General features: G+C 35.6%; 1 protein-coding gene across 2 annotated transcripts; it reads right to left on the reverse strand.

The window, feature by feature from the left end:
* Nucleotides 1–840: 840 nt before the first annotated feature.
* On the reverse strand, nucleotides 841–8,073 carry LOC117330626 (sepiapterin reductase-like). Of its 2 annotated transcripts, XM_033889058.1 has the most exons (4): nucleotides 7,482–8,073; nucleotides 6,376–6,528; nucleotides 5,610–5,753; nucleotides 841–1,069 (listed from the first exon to the last, which is right to left on the reverse strand). In XM_033889058.1, exons 1-3 carry the CDS (start codon nucleotides 8,017–8,019, stop codon nucleotides 5,635–5,637), a joined length of 810 nt encoding a protein of 269 aa, XP_033744949.1. In that variant the 5' UTR covers nucleotides 8,020–8,073; the 3' UTR covers nucleotides 841–1,069; nucleotides 5,610–5,634. The 2 variants fall into 2 exon arrangements, with proteins under 2 accessions (XP_033744949.1, XP_033744948.1); XM_033889057.1 differs by lacking the exon at nucleotides 841–1,069 and having other exon boundaries at nucleotides 5,173–5,753.
* Nucleotides 8,074–12,622: the final 4,549 nt, after the last annotated feature.

Raw genomic sequence — 12,622 nt, forward strand, 5'->3', positions numbered from 1 at the left:
CATACAGCCAGCAAGTACTGGAAATAAAGCATGACGTTAGAAGCCAGATGTGGTGCTGTTCATACTGCATGCAGTACAGATGTGTTTGTGCTTCGTTCCTGTATGACTCCTCAACAAAGACTTGTAACATGTATACCCAAAAATTGGTAGGAAACTATGGAGGAATGATTGGATATACGAAAAACACAGGTGAGAATATGTCATCGCTATTTAGGTCAACCGCGACAAATGATCTTTGTTTATACCAGAATTAAGTGCATCCTAGATGAACTTTCATGATTTTGAATTTCAGGATGCGCTCTAACAATTCCAAACATAGCCAATGCACAACTCCTTACTTATTCGACATGTGCCGTTACGTTTGGATGTAGATACGGATTTGAGCTTATTGGGACGTCTTCAGTACGGTGTCAGACTGACGAAGAATGGGCCCAGACCGAAACTACATGTCGAGTTATCAGTAAGTAGTATTCAATAAAAACCTTTATCAATTTACATTCTCTCATTAATGTAACTGTTTTCCAGAATTTACTTGAGATATAACACACAATCGGAGTGTGTGTTGAGTCATGGCTCCATTGCATACAAACATTTAAGTCAATGCTTATAGTTTAATAAAGAAATGATTTATTTTAATTTTCTTTAACGAATCTTTCCTTTAATACATTATCATACAGCTAAGATGTCAAATAGAAATACAACGTATCAAACAATGACGCCATATATTTTCCATTATAAATTATAATCGTATTATTCATTTTTTTTAGTCAATCGACAAAAATGCTTGTTGAAAAAGAAAATCGCATATATGATGCTAAGTATTTTCTGCTTCTTCTTGGTTGGCACTTAAATCAAATCAAAACACACTTTCAGTGATATTAAATCCTTGTTGTTGTTGTATACAGCATGTCCCGAACCTGAGGAAGACATGTCTGTCATAGCATTGCCACCAAAAATTATAAAGTTGGTGATGATGAACGGCCACACTGTCGGATCCCTTGCTGTCTACCGCGAAAATTGGCTTCACTGCCACGAAAGAGTCTGCCAGATCGACGGGTCCTGGTCTGGCCTTAAACACAAAAGAGGTCCCGTTGTCAACATACAGTGTTCCATTTAACTCAAAAAGACTCTTCATGAAATACTTTTGTTTATTTCATCGTCTTTAGATATTGGAGACAAATCCTTATCATTAATCTCTTCTCTTTTTCTGTAGTGATACAAAGTAATACAACAACTTTTTTTTTATTCCTTTGTACATTTTCCAAGAACAGGTTTAGGTCATTTTGAAGATATGAATGGGAAAAAAATTACTTGCTATTTACGATATTGACATCAGTCTACATCCTGAGTTAAAATTATCAAATGAAATATATAACATTCTGCTGTCACTGCTTCCACAAAAGCCAATAGGATCTCGACACATTTCCTGACAACAAGCTATCCGCATAAGTGTAGTACATATACACAGACCTTGGCGTTGGGGTTCGGGTCCCTTTGAGAAAAGTAAACCTTTCGTGATTAATGTCGAAAACCGCTCCGTATTAAAATATCATTTGCATTGATGTATTGCAATCATTGTTTGCTTGAGATCACAATTTTCTCCGTTAGATTTTTCCAGCTTTCGGTTTGGTATATTGGGACGAAATAACTGTGATTTATCTGTTATTCTACTTAATGTAGGTATTCAAAGTTATTCAGTAATCCAGCTATCGTTCGCGGCTATTACAGACATGTTTGACCAAATCAGAAAATTTTACGAATACTAAAATTCGCGATTACCGTTAACATTAATGCTTTCGAAACAAAAACAAGTACGTGCCTTATCTATTTCCATAGATTTATCCGATATCGCGAATGTTAATAGAGAACGGTAGCAGGGTAGTATTAACTCCTGCACCTCATATTAAATGTATTCATGTAAACGAGGAATTATTTTTCTGCAGCATGACATGAAATATACATGTATAATGTATAACTAGTATAATACACATATTCTGTATGTGAGCTACTACGGCATTATATGCCTGCATCCACGTTTAGCTAATCGCTTTGTATTCAAATTGTAAATAATTTTGATAGACTGCTTCTAACTATTTCAAAACCCAGTTTTGATTAGGGGGCCGCGGTGGCCGAGTGGTTAAGGTGTCCCGACACTTTAACACCAGCCCTCTACGTCTGGGTTGCGAGTTCGAAACCTACGTGGGGCAGTTGCCAGGTACTGACCGTAGGCCGGTGGTTTTTCTCCGGGTACTCCACCTCCAAAGCCTGGCACGTCCTTAAATGACCCTGGCTGTTAATAGGACGTTAAACAAAAACAAACCAAACGAACCAAATTGACCTAGATTTACATGGCGGGTATCGTCGATGAAGTAGAAGACGCTTACCCTTCCGGATAACCTGGTCTTATACAGAAGTTTCCATGCAAATCTATATCTTTATGTGTATCTTGTCTTGTCTTCCTTTTATCAATGTTGAGTATCATCATGTCGGTATTCTCTGTTTTATAGTGTATATATCTTATATCCACTTACCTGCTATGAATTTTGTTTCTGTTTAAAAATTGTGTTTATAAAAATTTCGGTAAAATTTGGGTGATTTTAAACGAAACCACGTGAACTCTTCTCTATCAAGTTGTTACTGGTATTCTGTTAATGTGTATGGATGCCGTATCAATAATGTCGATACATTTATTGTTAATCGATATTGTCATGCATGGTACTTGAAGCGATACAATCTTGATTTGTTTTGAGATAAGTGAGAAAAAATCACGTGTACATATGAATTATGCACTTTGAAATATTGAAATGTTTTAATTAGTATTGTTAACAGTATTTGTTTTTCTGTACAATACTCGATTCAAAACTACGGTATAGTTGCTAAGTATATAGGATGTTATGTAGAAGGTGACGTGTGAAATGTTATACGCATGATGTGTAGTTTGAAGCTATCATTTATATTCTATGAGACAGTTAACTTCCAAATCAACTCCATAGTTTTCAATTTTACAAAAAGGCTTTATTTTTTCCATTCGCTTGTAATCAACAATCCTTTTTTTTTTTAAATAATGCATCAAATTGATAGAAATCTATATCAAAATGATGATAAGTAAATAATGAAATTTACAATCAAACTACTTTCTGCGTATTATCATTTCAGCGAAATTGATGCCTTTGGGAGTTGAATTGTACCTGCCTATTGTAGTAGACTTACATATACAAAATGGTATATAGTCGTTACTCTCTCAACATGAATTTACCTATTGGCAAAGCGAAAGAGTATTATCAGTTGCAAAAGGTTATTTCCAATAATAAGAATATAGCAAGGAAAAATAAAAGTACTGAGTTGCACTTAAACAAAGTACTTTTTTCAATGGCGACAAAGTGTACACCGTTAGTTGTACCTATAGAATACATTAAGTAATAGTACATACCGAAATATATCATATACTTATTTTTATAGTGTCATCTAGCTCTCGAGTAAGAAATGAATATGAGTCAAACTACTGTTTAACACAAAATCATCAATAAAAGAATTGACAGATACTACCTTTAATGCTTTGTACGTTAATTCGTTGTTTTTTTTCATGTAAAATGAATGTAATATCATTATTAAAGCAAGGTCTTGCTGCCCTAATTGCATGACCATTGTACCCATTGTAGTTGTTTTAGAACGGGACAATAAAAGAGGGATATATTCTGCAAACATTGGCAATCTTTGATGAGTTAAAAGCCTTACATACAGGCATTGTATGACCTTGAATGAGAGAAGAGCACATAACGAAGGAAAAGAAACGATAGAAAATTATCGTGGGAAAATTATATAACAGAAAAGGCTTCAGAATATACTATTGTGTTTTGTAAACTGTAAACGCGGAAATACACGCGAGGGGGAAAATGTACGCTAATGACGTGGTGTCCTTTTGATCGCGAAAATTTCCCCCACGCGTATTATTTTGATATCAATTGGCATTATCTCGAACCATAATTGAAGGTGGATCGATCGTGAAAATACCCAAACGCATATAGTTTACACATCGAAATCGCGAAATTAACCCCTCGCAAAAATAACGACGTTTACAGTTACTTGAGTTTTACAGTGACATAACACGTTCCCCCCATTGACAAACCATACAAGGAACAAGTTTAAGTCACCTTCATTGACAAAACATACCGTGAGACAGAACAGGCCTTTTTTCTGGAAGTTAAATGTCCCCTTAACAAAGACATTGACGAAGGAACTACGGCATGCAGTAGGATGCCACAAACGCATGCTCTCCGCGCTCCTGCGGGTCAGACTCGTTCGTTATCTGTATTGCATTGAACTAACCTTAGACTATATTTCTCGATTTAGAAGGGATATCTTTCCTACTCAACCCATATATAGACACTGGTATATTATCTGAAGTATGTCATGATATTACGTAACTCATTTAAACTGTATAAAGTAAAGCTCTGATGTTTGTTAATAGTAGCTGCGACAAATTCATGATCAAATCATTTTATCAAACTGAAATGAAATCTAGAATATCAATATTTTACTTCTTTCTTTGGTAAGTTATCACCGCTTCTGTGAATTACATCACACATATATTAATACCATGCATAGCAATCATATCCACTAACAAGGTATCTATCATTGTGTCAATGTCCAACAAGAAAAATAAGCAGATATCAATATTGGGTCAAAACAAGCTTCCCAAGCTTCCAATATGAGGTTGGTTCTTAAGAAAACGAATTAAAAGATTGATTTAGCCTGATTTATTCAAGATTGATGCTTAGATAATTTTGAAACGATTGTCTGCACAAATATATTTTAAACGTTCTAAATTTGCGCTCTCAAATGTTAGCGTAAAATCAAATTTAAACAGATTGGCTGAATGATGAATTGGAGCAGCAACAGCAGTTGCAATAGAAAACAACAAAACTGTACGAAACTTTAATCAGCGCAATTATAATTTAGAGGAAGGCATTTTAAGCAATTGCGCTGAAACAATATTACCGCTAAAAGTTTGTACAATACAGTACTCTGATAACAACGTTAAAGAGACGGACCTATTTTTCAAGATATTCCAAAAAGACATACTATAAATGATCAGTTGTTCTGTGAAAATGCTCTCCCCAATTTAATGAAATTCAAAAAGAAACAAAACAAAAACAAAACAAAATATTTTGCCATAAATAAATCTGTTTTACTGGATTTCAAATATGTAAAATGTGCAGGAAATTATGTATGACAGTGTATATAAGGTACAGTAACCTCTTATTTTAATCTGTTTAAGAAAATTTTGACATTGGGTAATTTTAGAATGAAGGTAATTCTTGTGTGTATTCCGAACTGCTTCATTCATAACGATATAATACAAGTCATAACATATTTTATCTAATTTGATTGATTCTGATTTCATGACGACGTATTCCAATGTAAATAAATTTGATTACAGCAATGCAAATCCAACATGTATACATTTAGGAATTTCTATGAATTGGAATCTTCAATTAATGGATAAGCAAGATGATGGGGATTTCTTTGTGCTCTCTGAACGCCCAAGTAAAGTAAGAATTCCTTTAATGCATCAGAAGTTCGTTCAGTATTCCCGGTATCATACAAACTTTCAGTATCCACAAGCATAAAGGTTCAAAAGAGACTCTCGCTCTCTACGTAAACAGCGTTTTCAAACGTGTTCTCCTCCAGGATCTGCACAAGTTTGGAAATTGGGACCTCCGGAAGCGTCACTTTACCATCTTCCCGAAATTCTGGAAAATGTTAATATACAAAATATGTTGTGTTATTAAAATTCAAAGTTTCCAAGTTTTACTGACTCTTCGTTATGCATTTCTCCGTAAATGTGAACTGTATGTATTATAAAGAAAAATAAAGGAAACCAGTTATTTAAACTTATATCTATAACTATTGTTGGTCGGGGTGGAAGCTCGCGAGGGATGTAGGAGTGCTCAGAGAAAAACCTAGTAGTCGGGCAGGTCACTCAATACCTTGTCATGTTCGATCTGGAGTCAATCATAGGCCGTCTACAGGGAAGGCAAGTGTGTTACCATTGTGTCAGTCGATCTCCCTTTCTACAGAAATACTAAAACCCGGGCACGTGGCGAAAATGAAAAGTGTATGATAGTAGATTCTAGTTATACCTGCTACATAAACAACGTTTCGGGTTAAAAAAGACACTTAAACATTTAAAATATACATGTGGATATAATAGAAAACGTTTTCTTCAGTGCCCACAAGGTATTGTATTTGATACTTATTTGAAACCCAAATTACATGTACACATCAACACTGACATAAGCTGCAACATATTATTTTAGATACTTCTTATATATCTTAGGGCTGTTTTCATGGTTTTTACATCAGCAAACTTACGTTTCAACATATCAGCAATGACCTTGTCAGTACAATCCGTCTCCACTTCTGTCATCATGTCTGTATACGATGCACCAGGAGCAAAAGTCAGTATCCGCAATGACGGTTCCTCTGCGGCTAACACGCGCATATACATGTCCCTGCCAGCTTTAGCTATATGTATTGGACAAAAAATACTGTCGTTATCGAAAACACTATCAAGCTGTAAACAACATCTAAGCACAACGTAAGCAATAAAACATAACGGAATGGCCAGACTAAGCGTAAGAATTGTACCTGCTGCCTCAATTGCGACTTATTTCGGTTGGTATTTGCTTTCCTATATCTTCTAATCTACTTTCTTCTTCCTCATATCTCCCTTGACACTGCCTCACGTTTTGCATTCAGATGAGCGAAGTGTGCGTTTTCGGTACCCAGGCCGTATAAGACACATACCAGAGTCTATCAAAATGGCAATCAAGTTGCAACTTCTGCTAAACACTCAGCATTTTTCGGAGTGGAACAACTGGTTCAGCATTATGCAACCGTATTCGTGTGGAATTTCAGTGTGATTGCACTTTAAACATTTCTGTTAACCCCGTGGGACCGTCCAATGATAATTTTGTGTTAATTATTGCAATATAGGAATAATGCAACACAGGATATTTTGTTCCTGTAACTCAATTCTATGCTATTCATCTTACTCTTTCTCTATATTGCTAAGATGACCACAGACGATCAGGTATGTTAGGATCAACGAGTAATAAAGTATGTTAAATAATCCCACTATATTTTTGTCACATTTACGTGTAAAATAGTTTCTTAAATGGTTAAATATATCCAGAACACCTGCTGATTAATGTTGTGTCTGAAAGAGTCCTTAAGATTTTACGTTTCAACGGCTTTTGTGACATTAAAATAAACCAGCATTACTATATATGGACACTTTATAGTTATCGCACTTAATGACGTTTTGAGTTGTGTGTCTTGTTGGAAAAAAAAATCCAATTGTGTATACGTTTTACTAAAGACTTATTTTAGGAGAAATGTTAGTTTCTTTAATGACTTTAGGTATGCACACTAATACCATACTACTTGACGTTCTGACACATATAACATGACCTTACCTGCAGAGTATAGATGCATGCATCTCATAGGAATCGAAGTACATGCTGATGACATAATGACCACCACCCGGGATTTCTTGGAATCAGAAAATGTCTGGAAGAAGCTGGTGTTAAGTAGGATCATCCCTATTAGATTGATGTTGAAGGCATTCCTCACTTCTTCAGAGTCGCAAAGTTCCAAACAATACTTTGACAACGCAACGGCCTTAGCACAATTATGCACGATCATGACTTGGTCGAAGTCATTTTCCGAAAGGTAGTTTCCTGACAAAACTTCGTTGAATATGCCTTTGAAGTAATCTTTTTCTACACTGCTCTGGTCATATTGCCGTACCAGAACAGTGACATTCGGTGTCTGGGACAAAATTTCTGACTTGACACTTTCCAACTTTTGCTCATTCCTTGCCATAAGTACAAAGACGGAATTGGGAGGGAACTTGGCTGCAAATTGTAGTGCTATACATCTTCCTAATCCTCTGCTTGCACCGGTTATGGCTACAAACGTCTTCTTAAGGAAAATGTTTTTCTGATTCTCCATTCTGCTGCTCAAGCCACTTGTATATGATAACAGTCCTGATGTTCACAGGTCAGTCTAGCAGTCGTACGTGACGTCATTTCCTCTCTGCGCGAACAGGGTCATGCTTAGCCCTATTTCATCGATTTCTGTCTATACACTGCCATCAACAAGTTCCTATTATTTACAGACAGTATTTTGAAGTTCAGTAAATATGATCAAAATTTTGTAATATGCATAGTCTTTGAAGAGTGGAAACGGTTATTGATGATTTGCAAATATCTTAAAAAATAAGATTTTTAATCATTTTTGGAATATCTTAAAATTTAGGTCCCTGCCTTGACTCTCCCTGAATCTTGATCGAGGTATGTTATTTGATAACACATTTCCCATTCACTGACAAATTAATATTCCTCAAAAAATTGTAAAGATAACGTTTGTGATGCATATATAATATTTCAACAAGTCATAAGAGTGTGTATGTTTTTATGGATGGCAATGTATATAGTTCAGACAAGATACGTCTTATTAATTTTTAATCTTAATTGACTTTTGTTTACTAGAGAAAATGTCTCATACTTAGTCTCTTTCTGTTGATTAACAGACGAAAATGTTTACTAAACTTAAAGCTACATTATGTTCTTGTTATGTAATATTATGTAATCCTAGATAAGTGTGATGTGGCCTTGTGTTACGTCTTGAATAAACAACCAGACATTTAACCAAAAAAAATTTAAATTTATTTTTAAACGTCATATCAACAGCTTAGGTCATTTAAAGATGGCCTCCGAAGTGCGCGCGAGATATAGAGTGTGTGTATGTGTGTGTTTAGAGGCTGTATTTATAGCGCTGCCTCAGTAAGAATACCTAGCAGGACATTCCACACGGTCATGTTATTCTTTTTATAGATTCTTGTAGGTCTCCGCCAGGGGACAGAAACAAAAGCTTTCCTCACAGGGGCGAATACTCAGAGAGACAAAAGGAAACAGCTGTTTAGAAAGAGGAGAAAAGATAGCATTCCAATTTCAGTCACCTCTTACAATCATGGAATTGGGGCAGCAGACACAATTCTTATTCCCTACCTGCAGGGCAAAATATTCAGGATCACATGGAAAAGAATATAAACCCGGAAATGTGGATGAATAAATATATGTCCATGAATGAAATCAAATAATTATATATGTTGCAGTGATGATTATGATAAATATTACATTATGGTAAGAGACACGGCGAACACTTTTACCAAAACATTTACCAAAAGGAGTGAAGGCATGAATGAGTGCTTCCGTTTTTGTTTTTGTTTGTTTATTTATTTATTTTTATTTTTTGGTAAAATTTTTATTATAAAAATGCTTTCAATATTTGTCGTAAATGAGCACTTGATCTTTATGTATATCAACATTTAAATTATTGAAACGTTCTTTAGAATTGTAATTTATGTCGTTTTGGCAACTACTGTGCGCACATGTTCGATACGTAGAAAAACATCGGTGGACTATCGTTAATTACAATGAATCGGTAATTTAGGAAAAATAGAAAATCCATATGTCGAGATTACACATAAAATAGACAAAAATATTTTGACGTTTAACCTGGTCATTTTTTCAGTTGATTCATTGACTAATTCTAATTCCAAACGAATTGCTTTTGTAATGTTATCATTAAGAATTAGTGAAAAGATGCAAAATTAGTCCCAGACCCAGTGACCTTCACCTACGGTCAGTTGATTTAATGTTTAATTCTGACCTACTTCTTTGTTTTATAATGCCATAACAAAATGCATGCATCAGTGAAAAGATACAAAATTTGACATTAACCTTTATTTCAGTGACCTTGACTTTGGTCAGTTGGCCCTTTCTTAAGTTCTAACCACTTTGCTTCATATGGTCATAACAAAATGTTACCAGTGAAAAGATACCAAATTTGATCCTGACCATAACCTTTTACCTTGACCACTGGTCAGATGACTTGTTGTTTGATTCCAACCCAAGCTTTACACCAATTGATTTTTCTTCACCAAAGGATGCTTCAGACCATATATGAATTAGATCATTTTATTCTTGCTATGAATCCCCTCAGGCCCCTGGGAGACACCAACCGTTTATAGTTGTTTCCCAGTTCATCCAAGGATGCTTATAGCCAAAAAAACCGCTATAGTCGTTCACGAATAGTGGAGATTTTTAGCCCACACTCATCAGATGGTGGGTTATTCAAATCGCCTTGCGTCCGTGGTCCGTGGTCCGTGGTCCGTGGTCCGTGGTCCGTCCCTCCCTCCGTCCGTCCGTCCGTCCATAAACAATTCTTGTTATCGCTATTTCTGAGAAAGTACTGAAGGGATCTTTCTCAAATTTCATATGTAGGTTGCCGTTTGACCCTAGTTATGCATATTGCATTTTGGGGACCAATAGGATAACAACATGGCCGACAGGCAGCCATCTTGGATTTTGACAATTGAAGTTTGTTATCGCTATTTCTGAGAGTACTGAAGGGATCTTTCTCAAATTTCATATGGAGGTTCCCCTTGGTCTGTAGTTATGCATATTGCATTTTGGGATCGATCGGAAAACAATATGGCCGACAGGCAGCCGTCATGGACTTTGACAATTGAAGTTTGTTATCGCTATTTCTGAGAAAGTACTGAAAGGATCTTTCTCAAATTTCATATATAGGTTTGCCTTGGCCTCTTGTTATGTATATTGCATTTTGGGACCAATATGATAACAACATGGCCGACAGGCAGCCATCTTGGATTTTGACAATTGAAGCTTGTTATCGCTATTTCTCGGAAAGGACTGATGGGATCTTTCTTAAATTTGATATATAGGTCACCCTTGGTCCCTAGTTGTGCATATTTCATTTTGGGACCAGTCAGATAACAACAAGGCCAACAAACAGCCATCTTGAAATTTGGCAACTAAAGTTTGTTTTCGCTATTTTACAGAAGGTACTGAAGGGATCTTTATCAATTTTCATATGTAGGTTCCCCTTGGTCTGTCGTATTGCATTTTTGGACCAATCTGAAAACATTGTCGACAGACAGCCATTATCGCTAAATCTCAAATTTCATATATAAGTTCCCCTTGTTTGAAAAGTACTGGAGGGATGTTTCTCAATTTACACAGATTAGTAAGAGAAGGGAAAAATAGAGAAAAGATCAATCTGATATGGAACCTATCAAGATCATTCAATGGTGGGCACCAAAATCCCTCTGGGATCTCTTGTTTAAGAAAAAGTTGTCAGACGAACGCCGCGCCATTGCATAAACTCATCGCCCTTAGGGCCAAGTCAGTTTAAAAATGTACCATGTCACGGTAGACCCCCACCTCTATCCCCGGCATTAGCTTCATTTTACATTTGAATTCTTCACCAGACACAAGCGAAATTTCATATCCGCGTACAGGGTTTGAAAAATTTGCTTTATTAAATTTCAAAACCTTGCGAAAAATAGCATTATTATATTGCCACTAAAGGATATTCAAACACTAATAGAGCCAGTCGGGATTGAGATAGAATCTAGTGAATGTCCTTCCACTTTTGAATGTGTGTACCTAAATACGATACAATCTACCGAGAATTAGATATAAAATATAAATATTGTGAAATCGCATTTATTATAATGCTAAATAAACTTAAATATTGCATGTATATTGCTTCTCTTTATTAACTAGAAGAATTAATCACATATGAGCCTTTTAGTCAACCATATCAACCATCAGATTATTTTTGTTTTGTTTTTCTAATTTTCCCCATCAATATACTGTAAAAAAAAATTGCCAAGTTATACATATGATTAATTAATATGTTTGGAAATATTGCATTATCCAGCTGACAGGATAACAATTAAATATAATCACAAATCTAACTGTTAAAGGGAGGCAACTCATTATTAACATGCCTGAATGACAGTCAAACAGCACACAAAGCTCACAAACAGGTTTTGTTATACCTCCACTCATTGAAAGGAACATGCTCTCAGTAAATTTGTTAAGTTCCGTGTGTACCCCCTGCTCCTTGGTGGTCATCAGCCAAGGGCAGGGTCCATGCCACGTAATTGATCACCTTTGAAATCCAATCAAAAAATTAAATTGTGTACAAGATATCGATCGAACTGCTGAACAGTTGAGTTCCTACACCTGATTAGATATCGGTGGTCATGAGTCAAGATAATGAATAAGGTCAAACCTGGTCACTTTTCAAAATACATGTACAAAGCTTGTGCATCAGCCATCCCTTAAACCATTTGATATATGGGGGTTAATATATGTGATCCTGCACACTTTGATTTATAGTAACAGTTCAGCCAATGCGCTCTGTTATATAAGGAAACCAAAAACTCCTTACGCCTCCTTTAGCCTATAACACCCCTGAATCTCTGTTAGTATAAGTATATGGTAAGTATTTGACAACTGGCAGTATTGTTACTATGCATGTATTATGATCTACAGTTTATAGCTTGTAAGTAGTTAAACGAAAGTAGATTGATAGAAATATATATTATATGTATGCCTATGTAGAAAGTTTCGCAGTTCACTTCATTTGCACGAGGTTCACTTCCCTTCATCAGTCCATGCAAGCAACAAAATTGCCAATCAATCCTTAAATAAACAAGAATTCCATGATACCATCC

The sequence above is a fragment of the Pecten maximus genome, chromosome 7 (genome assembly GCF_902652985.1).
Source record: "Pecten maximus chromosome 7, xPecMax1.1, whole genome shotgun sequence".
Classification (NCBI taxonomy): Eukaryota; Metazoa; Mollusca; class Bivalvia; order Pectinida; family Pectinidae; genus Pecten; species Pecten maximus.